General features: G+C 45.2%; 1 protein-coding gene across 3 annotated transcripts in view; it reads left to right on the top strand.

Moving 5' to 3' along the window:
* Positions 1-22,754, top strand: part of PRDM10 (PR/SET domain 10) — a 38,486-nt gene that overhangs the window by 3,447 nt on the left and 12,285 nt on the right. The window contains exons 2-13 of one of the 3 annotated variants that reach the window (XM_057401563.1): positions 1,034-1,223; positions 3,514-3,678; positions 5,161-5,220; positions 7,748-7,867; positions 9,177-9,384; positions 9,727-9,968; positions 10,995-11,198; positions 13,063-13,135; positions 13,776-13,893; positions 14,462-14,591; positions 17,131-17,358; positions 22,223-22,570. In XM_057401563.1, the coding sequence (XP_057257546.1) occupies positions 1,131-1,223; positions 3,514-3,678; positions 5,161-5,220; positions 7,748-7,867; positions 9,177-9,384; positions 9,727-9,968; positions 10,995-11,198; positions 13,063-13,135; positions 13,776-13,893; positions 14,462-14,591; positions 17,131-17,358; positions 22,223-22,570 (1,989 nt within the window). In that variant the 5' untranslated portion in view covers positions 1,034-1,130. Of the gene's footprint in view, positions 1-1,033; positions 1,224-3,513; positions 3,679-3,741; positions 3,761-5,160; positions 5,221-7,747; positions 7,868-9,176; positions 9,385-9,726; positions 9,969-10,994; positions 11,199-13,062; positions 13,136-13,775; positions 13,894-14,461; positions 14,592-17,130; positions 17,359-22,222; positions 22,571-22,754 lie in introns of those variants that run through there. The other 2 variants (XM_057401548.1, XM_057401556.1) reach the window with 2 other exon arrangements.

Below are 22,754 nucleotides of genomic sequence, written 5' to 3'. Positions count from 1 at the left end.
TGGAAGAAATGTGATGTTTTGATATTTATTTCCCCTGCCACTCAGTTCAGCGACGTTAACCTGAGCCTTTGCTGTACTGTTGATTTCTGTGGTGGCCAGTGGTACGGTCAGTGCTGGGGTCTGTTACACTTACTCCTTGCTGGCAGGATCAGCAGAAGGCAGAAAGTGCAGCCTGCTTTCTTTTTTATCCTCCTTATTTTAGTTGGGCAGTGACAAGCCAACTGCTGGCATTTAGGGGAATAAATTATGCCTACAAGAATGTGCATTGAAAATGCAAATGAATGAAAGCATCAGCACGGAGCCTTCTGCTTGCGTCCTGCTGCCCAGACCAGGCACTTGGTAGAAAATCAAGTTGAAAAATGAAATGGGCTCAGCCTTGTGCTAATTCCTCCTGATTTAATATGACTTTAGAGACCAAGGACTGGGAAGGTGCTGAGCCACTGACTAAATTCATCAGCAGAGCTGTAAATTACACGTGTGAGGTTCCCACTGGTAGATTGAGAGGCCCAAATAAAATGGGATAAAACCCAGCTTGGAAGCAATTTCTCAGTGTCTTTGGGCTCACATGAATTAGTGTTTAAGTTTTATTGTTCTTAAGAGTTGTCTGTTGTAACACTGCCTGAATACCAACTGGGGCAGCGGTGTTGTACAAGGGGAAAGCTGCCCGTGTGTGTAAACCCAGTTGGTTCTTGAGCAAAACTGAGAAACTGGTGATGCATCTCCGAACATAATGTTTTCTTGTTGGAAGCTGAAGGGTCTATTTTCTTCATCATTTATTGATTTCAAGGCCTATAGGTGCCAGAAGGACCATGTGAAGAATATTCTGTGGCCAAGGAAATATGTGCAGGAGGAACTGAGTGTAATCCTCCAGTGCAGTTGTAGCAATGGTTCACTTGTTTCCTCCTTAATAGGACATAATAAGTATTATACAGCAGAACTTGAGCACGGTAAATGACAATACACGTGTGGTAGCTGATGGTAACAGCTCATACCTCTTGTTTTAATATCTCCATCTTCTTTCTTTCTCTTATAGCCATGTTACTGAAGATCACCTTGTCTTCTGGAAGCAGAAACACAGTGAACAGATGAACCTCTTCAGCCAGACATTCCTTCACTAGAGCTCTCCCCTCATGGAGCACCACGGCAGGGAGGAGATGAACTCGAAAGAGGAAGGTCCTCAGGTGTGGGCTGACTCTGCTGAGCAGGAACAGAATAGTGCTCAGGTGAATTATGTCTTCCAGAGCTTTTGGTTTCTGCTTGGGGTGGTGTTTCCATGCAAGCCTTTATCAGAGTCTGGGAATTCTGCTTTTGTTTGGGGAGGAATCATACCTGTCTGGTGATTTTGAATTCAAGTGAGCAGTGCACACTACAGCAGTGGATGGAGAGACATCTGAAACGAGCTGAACATTGTGGCTATACAATTCTCAGTGGCCAAATAGATGCACAACCATGTGGGCAAGAGAAGGCTGTCCAGGCTAATGAATATTAACCAGATCTGTGGTCTGTGGCAGCCCGTTTTGATGGCATCAGTCGAATCAGTTGGAATTGTGGGTGGACCTTGGGGAAAGTAAGATGAATAACTCATTCCAGTCAGACATCTGGGTAGTGAGGAAGGGAGAAATGTTAATTGTGAGTGACTAATACAGTCAGATTCTGATGTGTGCAGCTCGTTGCTCTGACAAAATGCAGCTGGGAATTTCTGGAAGGCTGTAAATTGATTTATTCTTCTGAATATGTTCTGAAGAGGATGCTGCATGTTGTGGTTGCCCCACAGGCTGAGAAATTCTGCCTCTCCTGGTGATTTCCAGCTTGGAAATTTGCAAGGAAAGGCACTTTTCAATGGGCTGTGTTCTGTTATCTCTACAATGGGATAATCATGCTGTTGTTTGCACATGGCAGTTAGAAAGCTTAATTAGTATTTGCAGAGTGCTCTCCAAATGAGAAATGCTCCCTGCATCCTTACTGCAATGCTTGTATGAGGATTTATTGTACAGAATCAGCACTTAGCACCCGTGGGGGAGCACCAGGTGTCTTGTGAAGCATAAGCTACAAGGTGAAGTAAAGTAAATCAAATATGTAGCTGTTGCATCGTTTTATGTGCAAACATTTTATGTGAGGATGAATATGGAGACTAAAACAAGGCTTCCTGCTAACTGTTCTATTTTAACTGTGTGCTGAACAAGGTTTTCAGTGTGCTAAGGGTGTCAAAAGATAACCATGTTCCCCTTGCCACTGGAACTAAGTATTCTAGCTTGTTCAAGGTAGGCCATTATCATCATTTATGGTCATAATAATCTGTCAAAATGAACTCTAGATTTAAACTGCTGGCCTGGACATAACTTGTTCCAGTTGTCCTTGGAATCATTGCTTGATGCTTTCATTTCTATGTTTCTCTGTTTAAATCGTTGAATTTTCTCCTGGTACTGCATGTACACGCTACAGAGAAGCAATCTAACATGTGCTATTGGTGCCTCATGATAGGTGCAATGCTATTACTTGAAGTAGTATCAAAGTTATAGGTTTTCTTAGCCATTCATCAAGCAGAACAAATTCACTCCAACTACAGAACTAGCTGGATGCAGTAATTATCATAAATCCAGAAAGGACTATGAGAGTAAAGGGAAGCAATATACCAATAAATTCCTTATATACCCCAGTTCAAATATGAACTTGCTTTCTCTTGGGAATATTCAGAGCATCATGCAAGAGCTGAGGATGGGTAGGTGCCTTTTATACCAGTTATGCCTTAAGTTACAATGCAGAGTAGAACCAGAATCTGGAGGTAGTTTATGTCTGGATTTCTATGTTGTTACCATAATTCAGTGAGAATTTAAGTGTGTATTGCAGGATCCCAGACTGGTTTGGGTTGGAGGGACCTTAAAGCTCATCCAGTTCCAGCCCCCAGCCACAGGCAGGGACACCTTCCACTAGAGCAGGTTGCTCCATCCCCATCCAACTTAGCCTTGAGCACTGCCAGGGATGGGGCAGCCACAGCTTCTCTGGGCACCCTGTGCCAACGCCTCAGCACCCTCACAGGGAAGAACTTCTTCCTTATACCCAGTCTGAACTTCCCCTGTTTCAGTTTGAACCCATCACCCCTTGTCCTATCCCTACAGTCCCTGATGCAGAGCCCCTCCCCAGCATCCTTGTAGCCCCCTTCAGACACTGGAAGCTGCTCTGAGGTCTCCACGCAGCTTCTCTTCTCCAGGCTGAGCAGCCCCAGTGTTCTCAGCCTGGCTCCATACAGGAGGTGCTCCAGCCCCTGATCATCCTTGTGGCCTCCTCTGGCCTTGCTCCAACAGCTCCATGTCCTTCTGATGGTAAGGACACCAGAGCTGCACACAGTGAAGCTAAGTGGGGTCTTATGAGAGCAGAGGGGCAGGATCACCTCCTTCAGTCTTCTGCTCGGGCTCCTTTTGGGGCAGCCCAATGTGTGTGGGTACTCTCTGTCCTTGTGTTGCTTCCCATAGGCCTACATGCCAGTTTCAAGACAGGTTGTGTTCTTTGTTGCAGGTGCACTTTGTCCCTGAGGGGGGAACAGTGGCGCAGATCGTGTACAGCGACGAGCAGGACCGTCCCTCGCAGCAGGTTGTCTACACGGCAGATGGCACCTCCTACACCTCTGTGGACACCTCTGAGCACACCCTGGTTTACATCCACCCCGTGGAAGCTACGCAGGCATGTGTGGTTCTGTGCACACCCTGTTTTGGCACCTAGGAAACGAGCTGGTTTGAGATGGAAGCTGGTTACCAGCCAAGTGGTAGGACTGGGAAATAGCAGGCAGTTCCTCTTTGCGCTTTTATCTGCCCGGTGTTGAAACAGCGACTTTGTGGTGTTCATTTGTCTGATGTGCAAATGTGGGACTCAAAGGATGTTGAGGCCATGAATTATTTCACTGAAGGTGGATGAGATTATAATTAGCTCAAAGGTGTTTTCCAAAAGACAGATAATCTCTCCAGAAACTCTGCCTCTGTTGTATTGAGTACAAAGCTAAGAGCAATCTGTGTGTCTTCTGGAGGAGTCCTTGTTTTGCATAGTACAGTTCTCATAATTGACAGTTACAGTGACAGCCATGTCTTTGCAGAGGATCTCGGTGTATTCAATCTCATTTTCTAGAATTAGCTTCAGGGATATTGTTGATTTTATAGACTTGGAATCTTTTTCCTCTTCATAATTGTATCTAACAGCTTTTATTCTCTGTCAGCACATGTTTATGGGGAGTTAATGTAGTACGTCTGTGCGCAGATAATGCAAGAGGAACAGGCATGCTTTGTCAAGCATGTTTTATAATGACTTAGCTGACATTATTATTAGCAGTGCTACAGAGTGCATGTACTTGACACCCACAGCAGCGCTGGCATAGCCTTGTGCTGTGGTCTCACTCTTGCACAGTTCTTAGCTGTTCCATTAGAACAAAGAGGTGCAGTATTAAGACATTATCATGCAACTGAGATGAAATTCTCCAAGCCCTAATGGGATTGGTGTTATGCCATGCTGTATTTGGTTGGAGCCAGACTGCCACCAGCTCAGATGTCTCGAGTTTTAGTGAAGTTAGCAAGGCTGACTTCTATCAGTACGTAGTTTTCATGTAAGTCTTGCTTTTCCAAGGGGGAAGCCCTCCCATCAGGGCTGTTCTTGCAGGCTACTGTAAGAATATTGGAGCTGGCATGTCTGCTGTGAAATGAAAAAGAGCTGACATCCTGGCTTGATGAAATTCACATGTGGGGTATGCTTGATAATTCCTCAGAAGGCGGCACACAGAAGTCTTGTGAATTTGCAGGAGATAAATGTAAGGGTTATCTTCTGTCCTGCCCTCGAGTATTATGTAGTTTTCATGCAGCTATTGAATTTCATCCTGTAGACTTTCTCAAACCAACACCTGACAAAGTGATTTCTGTGTTGAAAAGAGAAGAAAAACTCCCATGAGGCACTCCAGTATATGGGTGAAAAGTGCCACTTCAGTGTGGTATCATGTTTTAAACTACCTGAGCTTAGCTGAATTTCTTTGCACTTGGGTAAGTTGAACTAACCTGCTGTGCTAACAGACACGTTAGCAGAGGGTGAAGTGGGGCTGATTTCTGGGTGGCAGGGTAGCTGTGGTGTGAGTTGGGAGTGGGCAGCCCCCAGGCTGGTTTGATAAGCCTTTTTCACTTTGTCTAGACTCTGTTTACAGATCCCTCCCAAGTGGCTTATGTCCAACAGGATGCCACCACCCAGCAGGTAAGGAAGAGACATGAATTTTCTTGGGCCTGAGCTGTTAAGGAGACTGTTGCTGAAGGTGGAGAGATGTTGCTGTCTTGCTAGACCTTAATATAAGCTAGCTCTGACCTTGTCAAATGGCAGTCTTCAGTTGTGTGCTGTCATCTCAACCTGAAGGGCAAAAAGCTTATGATAACAAGCTGCTGTGCATGCATGACAAAAGAGAGTTTGAGTTTACTCTTCTTAATTCATGTTCAACAAAAATACTTATTGCCCTAGATAGATTGCAAAATCTTTCACCAGTGTCCCTTTAAGTCAGCAAGCTGATGTGGCTGATTTATTTTAGTGTGTCCTTCTGGAAAGACCAGCTTTGCAGCTGGCCTCATCCAGATTCTCATCCAAATGCCTTTTAAATCCAGAAGAGGCTCTCAAGGGATAGCAACTTTGGATCCAATTCTACATTTACTAAAAACTTCCCAGGAAATTAAGTGCAAATCCTGCAGAAGTTTATTACTGGCTCCCTTTTCTTCCCAGGGCATCCCAGGTTTGAGGCATGTGCTGGTGGAAAGGAGACTAGGGCCAGAATGAAGCTGGAACCTGTGTTTCCTTTCTCATCCATCACAATGGGAAGGTTTTATTGTTAACTTTTACTAGTATCTTTAGGGACTGTGTTGTGGTAATCAGGTAGAGGTGCTTTCAGATCTAGACCTCTAGTTCCAATTCCCTGCTTGTCATAAAGACTTAAAACCCTTACTGCTTGCTGAGTCTTTAATGGCACATGTCAATGGAGTCATGGCTAAAGCTATAGTTTAAATACATCTTTATTGACAGTCTTGGGGCAGAGTGCAGGGTTGAATGTGCACTGAAAGCCAATTTTCTTGCTAGAAAAAGACCTTTTAAATCGTTGAGGAAATGAGTGACCCAGTAAAGATGCTACCCGTTTTCTTCCAGTTCTCTGGAGGAATCCAGAATGTATTTTACCACATCACCACCTTTGCATGAAGAAGCCAGAAAACCCTATTGAGTTGTCTTAAAGCTCATAGAACAAATACAGGATCTAATTAAAAGTGGACATTATTTCTATGTGCAGTGTGAGTGACACTGCAAAGGATGTGTGCTTTTAGTACCCTGTGTGGAGTATCAAGGGCATGAACACTTGTCTGTCCTCAGCCCTTCCTCCCTTTTGATGCTGTCTGATGGCAGCCCCAGCAGGGCTATTCACTGCTGGCAAGTGGTTGGTCCCTCACGGTGGCAGCTCCTGCCTTTGCAGGTGTTTTAACATAGGCATTTCATGTGGGACATCCCTGCACTGTCAACAGGTCAAAATAGGAATTAAAGCTCCACTTATCTTTCAGAAGAAACCTCATCTCGAAAAGAAACTGGGAGGTTTTAAATCTCATGCCTGTATTTCCTGCACTGATGGAAGTCAGAATGTGCTTAAAGTGTGATTAGTAGTAGGAAATCCTAATAGGAGGTACAGACACAAGCACCTCTCATTGCTGGAGGTGCCACTGAATACTGATGCTTTTCCAGCTGTCACTTGGCCTCAGAGAATGCAGCACCAGGCAGCTTGGTTCAGCTTTCCTGAAGTCTTTTTCCTGTAGTCTTTATACTGTTTCATGAATTACTGTGAACAAAACAAGATTTGAAGTTTTAAGGCTGTCTGCTTGTGTTGTAGATGTTCTTGTCTGCTCCTTCACTGTTGGCACAACTTGTGTTCTCACTTTTATCTGTATTTGTTAAACACTCTGTGCAGAGGCTTTAATTTTAGCATAAAAGCTGCTTAATAGTCAGAGGCACAAAGCAGAAGCTACATGATGTCAGCTGCAGAGGATGAGAAATCAGGCGAGATAATGGTGCAAATTCCCGTGTAGATAAGCAGGAAACAAAAGGCAGGAAAGGTGATTCTTAGGATCTTAATTCTGCTTTGTTTCGTAGCAGAATGAATGGGAATGCTGTGGGAATATGCATTATTTTTGTGTAGTAACAAAACTGGGGATGGAAACAACCAGAAATGTGCAGTGTAACCAGACAATGCAAGGAAAAGGATCACTGTTGGAATAGTCGTGGGTGTTTGATCTTCCAATGGGGTCAATAGACCATCTTGGTTTTAGAATGGATTTTGTTTGCTAAAGAAAGGTGCAAAGAGGAGATGCTGCTTTTTCCTTCTTTACCTTTCCCCTTAAAACAAAAGAAGGTAAATTTAGACGTAGAAGAGAGAAAGACCTCAAATCCCTAGTTTTGACCAAGAGCTAAAGAGCTTCTCACATCTTGCCTTAGTGCAGTTTGAACCCAGGCTGAGTAGGACCTTAATCTAAAGCCAGAAGTGGGAGATGGGCAATGCAGAAGTTGCAGAATCTAGAGTGAGTTTTGAAGCTTTTCCCTTTGTCCCCAGATCCGCAGGTTTTGTCCAAGTCCATCATCTCTACTTACTAACGAAAGCCATGACAATGCTGCAGTTTTTGACCTAGTGTAGGACTCCAGGGAGCTTTGCATGCAGGGCATGATGGAAATGCTGCAGTGCTAAACTGAGTGCCTATGATTTTAGGTAACTGTGCTCTTGCCTGCTGCTGCTCAGAGCATGAATCCCACCAACCTGTCCGTGCTCGGCAGCGTTGCTGAACCCCCCCAGCAAATGGCTCTGGAGCAGGGTCCTCAAGCAGATAGAGTAAGTTGCCAGGCACCCTTTTCTTCTCAATGTACACCAATGTCATTGCTCCATTGTCTCAGGTGATGGGACGTGTCTGTGATCCGGGAGGAGATGGGAGAAAGCTGGAGCACAAATTGGTGCTGTCTTTCAGCATGTGTATGCGGTTCCTGCAGGAGAGCAGCATTCCAGTATCTGGAGGGGGCTACAAGGATGCTGGAGAGGGACTCTTCCTCAGGGACTGTAGTGATAGGACCAGGGGTGATGATGGGTTTAAACTGAAAGAGGGGAAGTTCAGGATGGATACAAGGCAGAAGCTCTTCCCTGTGAGGGTGCTGAGGCGCTGGCACAGGGTGCCCAGAGAAGCTGTGGCTGCCCCATCCCTGGCAGTGCTCAAGGCCAGGTTGGACACAGGGGCTTGGAGCAAGCTGCTCTAGTGGAAGGTGTCCCTTCCCATGGGAGGGAGTTGGAACTGGATGAGCTTTAAGGTCCTTTCCAACTCAAACCAGTCTATGTATTTAATATACATAAAAACCTGTTCTACAGATTGTTCTGCCTTGGGCAGCCGCCTTAAAATAGTCTTCTCAGCTTTGAAACCCAAGTTAACAGAAGGTGTAATGCTGACTGTCACACACAGGACCAACATCCATCGGGTCTCTTTGCCAGTCTTGGAGGCAGCTTTGCTGTGTGTAGTATTTCTTGTTCTGTACCTGAGGAACCTGTGTGGGTGCTAGAACATTCTGTGCAGTGCACTCCAATTAGTTTTGTCTCTTTTTGTAGAGGAAGAAAGGGATAAACTTTAAAATTGGGGAAAGAATACAGTGCCCTCAACTGTCCACTATGTCCCCAAGTTTGTATCTAGACTCTCTGTATCTCATCCCTTATGATCTCTGCATGTGTGCTCTGGGGATTTGAATTTGGGTGATTGCATGATGGAAAAGATCATGTGCTGAAGTGCAGGATTCTCACTTGCACAAAAGAAGCTAAATTACAACTTTAGGCTCTAGATAATTTCCACAGAGCCTGGGCTTGGTTTCTGTGAGGGCCCAGAGCTGCTTTGATTTCAATTTCTTCTCCTGAGTAGTGAGTTCTTGACAGGGTAGAACCAGGTAGTGAGTGACCCAGAGCTGTCCTGAGTGATGCTGTGGGTAGCAGCGATGCAAAACATCCCTCAGCAATCATTTATCATGTCACTTCACTTTCCCTTGTCCTTCTTTCCATTACCAAAGGAAGCAGAAAGGGTTAAACTAGCAAGAAGCTTCATTGCTTGTCTTTGTAAGAGTTTTCCTTCATGATTCAGTTGTGATAGTTTGTGAATTCTCTCCTCCAGGCATCGTTACCGGTGCATAACCAGGTGTTACCTCCTATGGAGGCAGTGGATGGTTCTGACCCTTTAGCACCTCTGCAGAATCAAATGGGAAGGATGGAAACAAAAGAGGAAGATGATGAGGATGAAGATGAGGATGAAGAGGGGGAGGACACTGACATGGATGAATGGGATCCAGATCCACCTCGACCCTTTGATCCCAATGATTTGTGTAAGCGTTGGAAGTATTGTGTAGTGTGTTAGTCACCCTCCTCTTATTTCTTTTCCTCTGTCTAGTAAAAATCATTCAGATTTTAGCAGTAATAAGTAAATTCCTTGATACCCAGAGATGTAGGCTCAAATTGGGCTGCTTTACTGCAAAAACAAGGTTCTGTCTCAGGTGGAGCGTTGGAACTGCTTTATTCTTCCTTTTGGAGGCAGCTGCCCTCTCTAATGCTTTAAGATGTAGACAGACTATTGGAATACATGAAGTTTAGAACAAGATGAGGCTGTGCCTTCTGAGCTGAGTGAGTGTCTGTCTGACAGTCATGTCCTCTCTGACTTTGTGCTGTAGGGTGTGAAGAGTGTAATAACGCGCATCCTTCTGTGTGTCCAAAACACGGACCATTGCATCCAATCCCAAACAGGCCTGTGCTGACCAGGGCGAGAGCCAGCCTTCCCTTGGTGCTCTACATAGACAGGTTTTTGGGAGGCGTGTTCTCCAAAAGGAGGATCCCCAAACGCACACAGTTTGGACCTGTGGAAGGACCCCTGGTTAGACAAACAGAACTCAAAGACTGCTATATCCATTTGAAGGTAAGGCCATGTGTGCACGAGAGGGGATGAGGGATCCATTTGTGCTTAAGCTTTAATTAGCATGAATTTGTCAGTCTGCCTTGATGAGTTATTTCACTAAAGATGTTGTTCTGATACTTCTGTCTCCGAATGTGACTTGGGAATACCCAGACAGGCTTGAAATCTATTGTTATTCATGGAGACACAATAATCATGGTGAATATTCTGGCAGTATGGTGTTACGGTGTATAGGATGAGTAACATGGAATGCTGTGAATCATTTTCACACAGGGTGAAGCAGCATCTGGGCATAAAAATAGCCCCATCTGAGGATGTTTTGCAGCCATTCGTTTGTGTCACGCTGTAACTTAAGTTAAAAGTACTTTTTACTCCCCTTTCCCTCCTCTCCCCCATAAAATGTAGGGAAGGGGAGAGATTTTTCACCCCTTCTTCATGCAAGGATGTTGGAGTTGAGGTGTAATGGATTTGGCTGACTTTTATCCAGTTATTTACTGGTTTGATTGTGGAAATTGGTTCTTTATCTGCTAGAGATGAAGTCTGCAGTCTTAGGAGCGCTGCTGTCTGATGGTCAGTGCCTGCCAAGCAAGTTGTGACCCCAGGCAGATCCAGTAACCCAGCCAATATTGAGCTAGAGCAGCACTGCTTCCAGCTTGAGTCAGGAAAGCAATGAAGTGGATTTGGCAGTTAGAAACATTGGACAGCTGATGCCATATAACCTGCTAAAGCTAGAGCTTCTCATGCCTCATTTACAGCCACATGTCAAGTACTGTGGCTGATGCTTTTAATGAATGATTCTTGCCCTTGAAAGCTGTGGAAGGGGCCATCGTGTCTCCCTGGCTAAATCTCTGCCTGTCTTCTAAGTGTTTTCCTAAATGCTGCTTGTTTCTGGATCCCTGTTAGCAGAGAGAAAGAAAATCAATGATGCCTTCATTAGCTTTCCTAATGTAATAGTTGTATGGGCAACTCAAAGGCTTCTGAACCTGCTGCCAGGCAGTTACAGCCACATGTAATTGGCTTTTGCTACAGGTTTCTCTTGAGAAGGGGGACAGAAAAGACAGAGATTTGCAAGAGGACCTGTGGTTTGAACTTTCTAGCGAGGCACTTTGTAACTGGATGATGTTTGTGCGTCCAGCTCAAAACCATTTGGAGCAGAACCTGGTTGCGTATCAGTATGGCCACCACATTTACTACACCACCATTAAAAACGTGGAGCCCAAGCAGGAACTCAAGGTATGGCATTACTCATGGTTTGGGGCTCATTTTTCTACTGATGAAATCGAACCTTCAAGGTTCCTGTTTAATAAGTGCATTTCCAAGTGCCAGGAATGGTTCTGTCCATAGTTTTAGGGCTTTTCTTCTCTCATCAAGCACATGAATCGAACATCACTGAGGTCAGTGGAAGTCTGAGATCAGTATGCACATGATTGGTTTGTCACTCTCATGCTTTTACACTGCAACTGTTTTGCTGATGCAGTCTAATTTTATTGCAGCAGTCTCATTCTTTTGAGTTCTGGATGCCCTTTCCAGTTAGCCCTGGGTGCCCTTGACTTCTTGTCTGGTGCCTTAAGTGACTGTGGGCTCTCGCTTTCCCTGGCTTTCCTGGAGCTTTGGAAACTTTGCATGTGGAAAATGATAAAGGATATTGTGACTTCCCTGCGAGTTACTTTCTGTTCCCTCTACAATGTGTTACTCTGAGTTCCAAGCAACGTGGCTGGCTCAGATGACCTTCGTCTTCAGCATCATGTGGGGAACTGGGGGCAACCAAACCACTTTGATATCAGGAAAAGGCTTTTTCTTCCTCAAATCTTATTCTCAACAATGTAACAAAAACCTGGATTTTAACCAGGCCAAAAGCCTCCTTGCACACTTCTTGTAAGGTTCCTTTTGGTTTCTCTGGCATCAGTCCTTAATTTGTTTAAGCTGAATCACTAGAAACCTTGTTAATCCATTTGAAGTGCATCCAAACATCATTTTCTCAAGTTTTTAAATCAATTGGAAATCAGACTTTAATGAAATGTGCACAGACCTGCATGCAGCAGCAGCATTTTTCTTCCTTTATGTGTAAGTAGTGTCTTTTAGGGTAAAATTGGTTTGAGAATTGAAAGTGAATGATCCAGGCTCTGTAATGTGTTCTCCTCCCCACGCAGGGCTATAATTTATATCCAAAGATGGACATAAATTATAAAACATAAACCTCCTTTAAGTGGAGGACCAGTTAAAGTTGAGAACTTGTGTATTGCATGACGGGTCTAGGAGCTCCAAGGCTTGCTTCTTACCCAGCTAGTGAGATTCCTGCCGAGGGACACACACCTTTATGGGAGTTAGAAATGCCACTGACTGCTGCTATGTGGCCTACTGCAAGTTTAAACTTGCCCAGATTTTTCATGCTGAGAATCTGTTCATGCCTTCTTGTAGAAATCTCTTCTGAAACGGGACCTTTTTAATCAAAGAGTAAGATAAAATGACAAATGGGGCAAGAAATCTCAGCTAGAAGTGAACATCTGATTTTTAGGCTCTAATAAAGTGTGTCTGTCTGGTTCTCCCTGCTGAAAGCTCCCGAAATCCCTTGTATACTGAAGGTGGGTCCATCCTGCTGCAGCCTGGCAGATCTTTGTTTTGGGAGGCAGGACCATCTTGCTCCAATCCTTCAGAAGTTCAGGCGCATTTGAAGTGAGTCTCTGTGGATGGTGCTGCCTGTTTTCTGTGGACAGAAAGCAGGAAAGAAATGGACATTATTTTCCTATTACTCTTGTTCCACCAAGGACCAGCACTTGGGTGACACCCATCCTTTTCAGTCATACACTTGGGTCTGAAGAGATTAATTTTATCTCCTTTAGAGCTTCTGGTAGCCATGTGTGAGATGAACATTCGTATTAGGAGGCTGTACCTTAAAATTAAATGGATATGCCTTCTGAGCAAAGCTCTTCCATTCGTCAGTGAGGGCACATTGATCTCAACAGGCTTCATTATTGAGGATAAGAGTTAGTGCTTGAGGCAAGTGAAGTAAATGCATTGCTTAAAACCTGCTTTCAAATGGATTCCCTCTAGTTCTGGTTCCATCTGAGCATTCTGTTATCTTTTCTTCCTGCTGCAGGTGTGGTATGCTGCTTCTTATGCAGAGTTTGTGAACCAGAAGATCCATGACATATCCGAGGAGGAAAGGAAGGGTAATTTGGGCTCTTCTCTTGGGTTTTATTGTGTGACAGTGTTCGGGTGTTGCACTTCTCTGTTTCAAGTACACAGCTTGTCTAGTGCTCCCAAGTTTTTGCTAGGTTAAGAGAAGTTAAACCAGATCTTGGTTGTGTTATTGGGGCTTATTTCTACTAACTCTTCTCATGCTATTACTGCAATAACTTAACCTTTTGCCTCAGTCTATGGGAAGCATTAGGTTGCTGTTGGAAAGAGCTATGTTTCTGTGCTTGGTGCTTAATGTTGAGTCTCTCATAACCTGATGTGCTGCGGGTTTAGATTGAGAGCTTCTCTTGACCTCCCCATACTTGTGCCAGAGATCCAATCCTGTAGGTGCTTCTCCATGCAAAGGTAAAGTCCAGAATCTCCCTGAGTTTTAAGTGGTGCTTATAGTCCATGTGAACTGTCCCCAGTGACCTTTTTATCTTTCTGTGATGAGCTGTGGTCGTGCCACAGTGCAGAGGGGATAAAGGGACCAGTGTGACGGATACTCTGCAGTTTGTCTAACCTTTAGGGGAGAAGTATGGCTTAGGGAGAAAAGAAACCCCAACCAACCAAATGAAGCATTTCATCGGTGGTGACCGAGATGCTCTTCCTGACCTTTCCCTTTGAACATAGTTCTCAGAGAGCAAGAGAAGAACTGGCCCTGTTACGAGTGCAATCGGCGCTTCATGAGCTCAGAGCAGCTCCAGCAGCACCTCAACTCCCACGATGAGAAGCTGGACTTCTTCAGCAGGTACTGAAGGCTTTGCCTCCTTGTCACTCTGGTGTGTCCCCAAACTGGCAGGAAGCAGGGGTTTTGTCCTAGAGGTCTTGCTGTCCGACCTGGATGCCTGTGGGAGAACAGCTCAGCACCAGAAGGGAAGAACATGGCACCAGGAAGCTGATTGCTGTAAGAGACTTTGCAATAGAAGCAGCGTAAGGGAAATAAACACCCCATTGGAACTGGTGACATGATTTTGGTTTGCTTTTGGGTTGTTTTGGCAGTGACTGAAAAAGCTGCATTATTTCAGTACCACAATATTGGAATACATAATGCTTCTTGGATGTGGGCGGCTACAGAGCTTGGAGAACAAGGCTTGTAGTGCTTTGCCTCCTCATGGGGCACACTGGAAGTAGGAGAGTTGCCACAGCACAGGACTTGCTAGAAGCCAATAATCCTTTTGGTCACACACTTAATCAAATCAGTTGTTGTATGGTCTGGTTACTGAGTTGAATGATGCTGAGAGAGAATGTGCACAATGAGTGGAGCCTCCAAATCCAACCTGTTTTGTCTCTAACCTGGAGTTCCATGTGTTCTGCAGAGCCAGAGGCCGAGGTCGTGGCCGAGGGAAGAGGAGGTTTGGACCAGGCAGGCGCCCCGGGCGCCCTCCCAAATTCATGCGTATGGAAGCAACCAGTGAAAATGGGGAGAAGTGTGAAGAAGGGACACAGGTATATTTTAGGGGGTGGAAAGGAGGAAAAACTCATCTCATAGGATGTAAACTTGGGGTATCAGTGCAAACTGGGGGTGTCCTTGGGACTTACACCCAAGTAATTCTTGCTTTTCTAGCTGTGATTTTCTGCTTCCCTTCTGTAACAACTGTAAAATCATTCATGTTTCTACAGCAGCTTTGAGCACTAAGCACGTAGCACTGAGGTGGGTTATTGCAGCACTTGAGCAGCATCACGAAAGTAATTTAGGCAGTAAAAGTGTAATGGGAATTTAGGTTTCTATTAGTCCTTTCTGGAATGTGAGGTCAGAGCCTGCTTTTAGAGCTGTTGCTGGTAGAATTAAATCAGTTTGAGCTATGATTCTTCACGATGTCTGAATATTAACAAAAGAGCCTCCTGCAGGCGTGCTTCCTGCAAGGATTTCCTTTGCTGTTGGTTTTATTCTGTAGGGACCTAGTATGATGCATTTAAGTCAAATGCTCAGTTCTTGCTGACCATGCTTGGGTTACCACCAAGAGCTTTGCTGAAAGGTGTCAGGAGGGCTCAGTGGCTCTGGTTTATGACTCAGCTGAAAGCTGCTATCTATCTGAGAGGTAATTTTCCTCTGGCATCTTACTGGTTCATGGTTCAGTGCTGACTCAGAGGGAGGAATATCTACATTGCCTGTGAATGCCTGCCACTCATCTTCTGAGGCTGCAGCAGTGCCCTAAATGCTGCATTACTTGCAGGCAGTTGGGAGATCACCCTCTCTGCAATCTGACATGACACAAGCCAGCTCCAGTTAGAGGAGTAAGCATAATGCTGTTCCCAAACTCTTAACTACAGAGACACAGGGTGCAGTCCTAATGTGTCTGAATGGCCTCTGGACCAGCAGTGCCTCGTGTCCTGCCAGCTTGGAGCCTGGGCCAGAGCTCATATGTGTCTGTACACTCCAATGGGGCTACGGTTGTATCCCAAGCCCTTGGAAGTTGGTCTGTGTCACTAAGGACTGAGCACAAGTTCATCTGCCTGACAGCTTGAGACTGGGGATGCTGTGAGCACAGTTTAGGGTCAGTAACTGTGGGAACTAGCCCCCTAGAGCAGGACTAGACATTTGACTGGTGTATTGCTGTAAGTGTCTCTTAGCTGGTAAGCGTTTGTGGTTTACAACAGCTCTACTCCTTCTAGCACATCCCTGTTTTAGTTCTCCCACATCTGTGTTTGTGCTTTGGCAGTACCAAAGTATGATATACTTCTAGTGCTCCCTCTCCTGACTTGGGCTTTTAAGTTGCCTTGGTTTGCATTAAGTGCTGTCAAGTAAAGATCCATGTTGGATTATTTTTCTTGTAATAGAAGAGAATTCCATTGCAGAGGAGTTACTGGAACCTCTGCAAAAAGAATGTAGATTTTTTGCATGTGCTTCCTGCTCCCGACACCCTGCCTTTTATGTGGAAGAGGAGGCAAACTGCTTTGTGTGATAAATATAAATGATGCATGCAGCTGGGTAGATGAGAGCGTGCAGAGCTTGGAAACTGGATGGCAAAAGGCACAGTGCACAGTTTAATCAGCTCGTTTGTCACTCTCCAGCACTCCAGCTTGTTTGTTAGACAGGAGAATACAGTGCATAACAATACATGATAATGTTTCAAAGTGACAACAATGAGACACAAATTCTCTGCTTTCCCTGGTCTCTGCTAGTGGTTTGGGTTGTTTCCTCATGGGTCATCTTATGTCACCTTTGGTTAAAGCAGTAGCAGTCATGAGTCATGAGCAGAAGATCTTCTTTGGCTATTAACAGCTGGGTTGCTTTGATTATCTGTGTCCAGTCAGACAATATGGTGGCCAGGATGTTGTCCTCAACATCAGAAGGACATGGAGCTGTTGGAGCAAGGCCAGAGGAGGCTACGAGGATGCTCAGGGGCTGGAGCACCTCCTGCATGGATCCAGGCTGAGAACATTGGGGCTGCTCAGCCTGAAGCAGAGAAGCTGCGTGGAGGCCTCAGAGCAGCTTCCAGTGGCTGAAGGGGGCTACAAGGATGCTGGGGAGGGGCTCTGCATCAGGGACTGTAATGATAGGACAAGGGGTGATGGGTTCAAACTGAAACAGGGGAAGTTCAGGTTGGAGATAAGGCAGAAGCTCTTCCCTGTGAGGGTGCTGAGGCGCTGGCACAGGGTGCCCAGAGAAGTGGAGAATGCTCCATCCCTGGCAGTGTTCAAGGCCAGGTTGAGCCTTGGGTGACATGGTCTTGTGTGAGGCATCCCTGCCCATGAACAGGGGTTGGAACTGGATTATCTTAAGGTCCTTTCCAACCCAAGCCAGTCTATGAAGAGAGTCACCAACCTGCAGCGCTGCTTCCCTGGCGCTCTGAATGTTGTTGCTGTAGGTGGAGGTGATGTGCTGCGAGCATCAGTGGAACACAGTAGGAACATGTTAGTGTAGAAACATTTTGTTTCCAGCTTGTGATGAGCATGTAGAGATCTTGCTGCCTGCTGAGTATTATCAAAGCCTCTTTCAGTGGGTGGGGGGAATAATCACTGGTTGTATGATTTGCGATTTCAGGACTTGCTGCATTTTTCCAGCAAGGGGCAGTTTGATGAGGCCGGACAAGCCACACTGAACGGGTTGGAGCAGCAGGAGCAGACTCCAGTGCCACCAGAGCCACAGTCTGCGCTGGAGCAGCAGTCGGAAAACCACCCGCTACAAATGCAGGCGCAGCACGATGAGAGCCCGGTGCCCACGCAGAGCACCATGACAGCAGATGACATGAGGCGAGCAAAGCGTATCAGGGTAAGCAAAGAGGGCAGCAGGTGACATCTTCTCTCTCCCTCTCCATTTGCTGCCACGTGGAGAACACTGGACCTGCTTGCCAGGACCCAGCTGGTCTTTCTCCCACTCTTGTATCTATATCCAAATCCCAAATAAAGCATCTCGTTCCTTTCAGCCTCTCTGCACTGAGAGGAAGGCAAATCTCATGTAAAGAACTAGTATATCATGAGATGCTACTGAGAACAGGTCACCAGTTGGAGCAGATTCAATCCCAGCACAGGAATTCTTTCACAGAAACACAGTCCATCCAAGCTGGCAAGCAGGAGTGCTTCAGGCAGCCGGCTGAATCATGGTACTGTGGCACAGACTTGCTCACAGCACCATCTGTGCCCCTCACAACTCTTCCCTTGCGAATAGTTGCCAAAGAGGAACCACGACCTCAGTTTAGATTCATTTAGGTGGTGATAGTTAGTGAAAAAAGCCTTTCCTGGGGTCAAAAAACCTGCGTGTCTTTAAGCTAAAACCTGTGCTAGGAGATTTCTGTACTGACAGCAAACGCTTTCAGCCTGAGCTCTGTGTCAACTGGGTGAGCTGTTTTTCCTCTGCTTGTGTGTGGGAGGGAAATGATTCAAGCAAATAATCCTTCAAGCCATGTAAGTGTGAGATTGGCTTATTTAGCCTCCAATCTTTCTCTTTCTCTTCCATGTGTAAAATTTTGATTACAGAAGGGAGCAGCTGCAATTGGGGTAAGAATCCATTTGAGGGGATGAGAAAGGATGGGAAAAGAGGAACTTTTCCATATAGGAAGACGTTGAGGCAAATTTTGCTCTCAGTTTATAGCAGTATATATGAGACCAGTGGTGGTGTTACCCCATAAACGCAGTGGAATATCTTAAAGGAAGAAGTTGGCTGAGGCACATTAAGACTGCAGAATTTGTAACCGTATCAGATGCACTCTCTGAATGACAAGTTCCTACCGGTCATTTGACTTTGGTATGTTAAAAGCTTGGGGGATTTTTACTGAATGTATTGAAGGGTGGATAATGGAGCATGAAGACAGATGCTGAGTGTTTGACAGGGAAGAGCGTGGGTATTTACTGCTTACAAGATGCCACAGCTTCCTCAGGAGAAGGGATTAGAAAGTGTTGCCTGTTTCCCTGCATTTTGGAACCTAAGATGTCAACTTGAGATCTTCTGGGACAGTAAATGTGAGGGGAAAAAAGGGACGGAACTTCTGAAGTTCTTTGCCTTGTGGCTCAGCTTTTGTCCCCTGGGAATTCATCACAAGTGGATGACAACTCAGAGGAGTGCAGTGGTGGTTTAGTCCTCAGTGACATGTTTCTATGTCCAAATCTCCCTAACTTCCCCTACAGCAGAGTCCTGGAGATGCTTCAGGGCAGGGGCAGAATGGCAGATGGATGGTTGTGTAGCACCTTTCCGTATTGCATCAGGCTGTGAGCAATGAGAACTTGAGAGGAAAGGAAACTAACAAGTGTAAAATCACAGCAAGCTCTAGGAGCCTGTGAGCACTCATTCAGTCCAACTGTTCCCAGCACCTCCTTCCCATAACATGCACTAAAATACTGCAAACAAGCCAACATACGGGTTTAAAATGTATATATATCATTTGCTTCCAAAGAACAGGTAGGAAGTCTTGACCTGGAGACCTGTGTAGCTCAGTATCTTCCTTATTACTCATCTAGGATTTAATTCTCAAAACCAGTAATTCTTTGTGAACTGCTTCAACTCTTCTAGGCTTTGAGGCAGTGATGCTCAGAGTGCTTTCATTCTAGCTAGAAGCACTGATCTCTAGTGCTCCAGGGTTCCAATCCTGATAAGATCAGTTCACTTTCAGCCTCTGCTTTAGAGTGGAGTCTCCTTGAAGATCAGACTGCCTTAAATCTGGTAGTGATGTCCTCAGTATTGAAAAGATACACCCACCCTTCAAGATACTCTTGTAGCAAATGAGAGGGAGGTTTTGGTCTGCAGCCAAAAGAAATACTTGGTTTTAATTCAGTTCGGGGCAGTGTCCAGAGTGTCAATGTGCTGACCCCAAACACCGGCAGGGATAGGGATGTGGTTTGGAAAGCACAAATCATGTGCTGAAAGAAATGCAACCAGTTGTATAAGAAAGAGTACAAACAGTAAGCTGAGGTTAAAAGAAGTCCCTGCTCCTTAACTTTTCCACTCTTGTAATCCTCGCCCTGTTGTCATCCTGCCTTAATTATTCCCTCCTGCTAAAAGCATTTCATTCTCACCATGGCTCTGCAGTCTGCATCACATCACTGTTAGTCAACTCTGAGAAAACATGAAAGGTCACAGAACACCCTCAAGATGATCTGTGGGGTTTATCTTTGCCCTTTAACTCCCCTCAGGCATTTACTACTAAAGGGTAAACCTGGAGGATCTGCTTAGTGTTTCCTTAGGCAAGAACCTCAAAGGAGTTATGCCTAAGTAAAGAGTAAACTCCAGCTACAAGAGCTGGCCCTCATGGTGACCTTCAGAAGTGAAGGCTTCTGGTTTCAAGTCCATTGCATAACATAACTATTTTTCTCTCCCTCAATGCTGCCTGCTCAGCTGGAGCTGCAGGTAGGTTTGGTTTGGGTTTTTGCTGTATCTAATGGAATGGTACATAGCAACATCATCCTCCGTGTTGTTTTGTCCAGCTTCTGTTTAGTGTTTCCTTATTGACCTCCACATTGTAAATTGTCACATTTGTTCTTCTTCAAGCAGCCAATGTCCAGAACTAAGTGTTAACTGAATAACAATTTGCATTCTTCTAGTTCTTTCCATACTAATTCATTGCAAGTTTAAGGTGAATATTATAGGCGTAAACTGCTGGATGGAATACTATAATAATCATCTTAGTTTGGGAGGATCTGTTTGTGCACTTGTTTGCACTGGATCAAATTTATCAGCTGATGAGACAACACTTAGTTCTTTTTCTGTTCTTTGTAATAGCTGCTAGCTTATTTAACCATAAAGCAGTAAAACATTTCACCCTTCTGTAGCCTCTGAGGTAGCAATGGGACTATGTTGATTTACATGGTATAGAAGTCTTAACCAGTCAGCTCCTGGTACCTTACCAGTGATCAAAGAGCAAAGTATGGTAATAGTGGAGCTAAGAACTTGAAGTGCATCTCTTCAATTATTTGGTTTCTTAGCATATCCCTCTAGTTAAGGGGAAAACTACCTATTTCTGAGTCCAAGCAACACATGAATTTTCACCCAGCACATGCCTGTCTTCCTCACTCATGGTGTGACTTAGCAGATCCATCTATTTCCCATTGTCCTCACTTCTCCCCTGGTAAAATGGAGAATGGAGATGATGACAATTCAGCAAGAAACCCAGTTGCTGTCATCTTCCTCTTTCTGGAATGAAAGTGTAGGTTTCCCTCTGCAGTTCAGATGGTGCAAAGGATCATTCAGGTCCACTAATATAATCTCTAGCACAGCACTTCACAGTATTCCCAAGCTGTTCTCTCGTTCCAGCAGACTTGCTCCTGACTTTACTTTCTCCATGTCAGCTGTTGGCACACACTTAAGAGACACAGCACATGTCAGCCCAGACATTGTCACAAGAGGAGGAGAAAGGGAACAGGGAAATCTGTTTGCAGATATCTGGCACGTATCTCTTGAAGTGTGTAATGTTGCATGTGTTCAAGCACAGGTGCCAGGGATGTCTGGTGCTATTTCTCTGAACTATCATCATGTAGGCTCTGTGTGTGACATCTGAAAAGGGAAGACCGCAGTAAAAGATGAGGTATAGATCTTAGTTTGGAGAAGAGCAGATATTCCTTAGGCTTCTTGCAGTGTGCTTTCAGTACACGATTGGTGATAGTGTGCTGTGGGGTTTCGTGCACGCAGAGGTAGGATGGACTTCCAACTTTGCCACACACAAATCCTCATCCAATACTGAAATGCAGGTGCAGGCCACACTTGGTTGTTTCTACAGACAGCGTGTCCAGCAGCATCTGTTCCTCCAGCAGACAGTGCTAGTGTTGGGACTCTATACTATTCATCTGAAGGGGAGAAAAGGAAGAGATAACAACCGTGGAATGATACAGGAAAAGTAGACCTAAGGAAAGCACACACCAAAGCAAAGCAGGGGCTAAAAAGAGCAATTGTGTGCAGTAGGAGTGGAAAAAACCAGAGAAGAGCAGCCCAGAACTTGAGGATGAATATTCACATAAAGCCCATCATGCTCCATTCACCATATTCTTGTTTCTTGCAGTACCAAGAAAAGCAATTTCAAGTTGGGCTGTGTATAATCAACTGTCCTTTGAGCAGACAACAGAATCTATCAGAGCTCCTCTCAATTTAGCACTTCTGTTTGTCTTTCATCTCTCTTCTTCATTTTCAAGCTCTAGCACATGATGGATGCTCAACGGCAAAGACAGGCAAATTGCTCACAAGTTCTTAGCCATTGCTGGGAAACCTGCCATTCTGCCCTTGCTGGAATGTTTTCAGAGTCTGTTCTTTCTGATGGTAACAGAAAGCTTTAGGCTAGCATCTCCTGAATGTATGTTCCACCAGAAGCTTTCCAGGCAATGCTAAACCACTGCTGCACATCCTTGTGGGTGCAGATGCTGTTTTTTAGGGACCAGGTGTGTACTTCAGAGGGGACTTAGTTTTATTTTACAGGAAAATGCCATGCTAAAGACAAAAATGGCCAAGAAACAGGGACTGGAGAGGAAACTCCTGCTTTGTGTGCTCCTAATGGTGTGGAACTGCAGGTTTATCCCTTAAGTTCTGCCTGTCACAGCCTCCGCTTATGTGAAATGGGGACAGTATAACATGAAAGCATTTTGGTTTTGAAGTATATTTAACCTTGAAAATAGATGTGGAATCTATAGATAACAATAACAGGCTCTGTTTCCTGCAGAATGCAGCTCTCCAGCACCTCTTCATCCGGAAATCCTTTCGCCCCTTCAAATGCCTCCAGTGTGGGAAGGCCTTCAGGGAAAAGGACAAACTGGATCAGCACCTCCGCTTCCACGGGCGGGAAGGGAACTGCCCTTTGACTTGTGACATCTGCAACAAGGGTTTCATCAACAGTGGGGCTCTCGAGAGCCACATGAAGTTCCACATGGACCAGAAAACATACTCCTGCATCTTCTGTCCCGAGTCCTTTGACCGCCTGGATCTGCTCAAAGACCACGTGGCCATCCATGTCAACGATGGCTATTTCACCTGCCCTACCTGCAAGAAACGCTTTCCAGACTTTATCCAGGTGAGATGCCTTCCAGGTCTTGTGTAAGCACTCTGTTTGTGAGCTTTGCAGTGCTGTTCTTGGGTCCTGCTGCATGTCGGTTCATTCTCACAAGATAAAGGGGTCCACCTCAGTTGGAAATTAAAAAGGAAGAGTGACCAAGCATTGCTAGCTGCTGTCTTACGCCCCTGCAGTGCTCTTTCTG

This window comes from Pezoporus wallicus, unplaced genomic scaffold, assembly GCF_028554395.1.
Source record: "Pezoporus wallicus isolate ANWC-B61680 ecotype Strahan unplaced genomic scaffold, APGP_CSIRO_Pwel_v1 contig_14219, whole genome shotgun sequence".
NCBI classification, from domain to species: domain Eukaryota; kingdom Metazoa; phylum Chordata; class Aves; order Psittaciformes; family Psittacidae; genus Pezoporus; species Pezoporus wallicus.
This window is presented reverse-complemented; position numbering and strand designations above follow the sequence as displayed.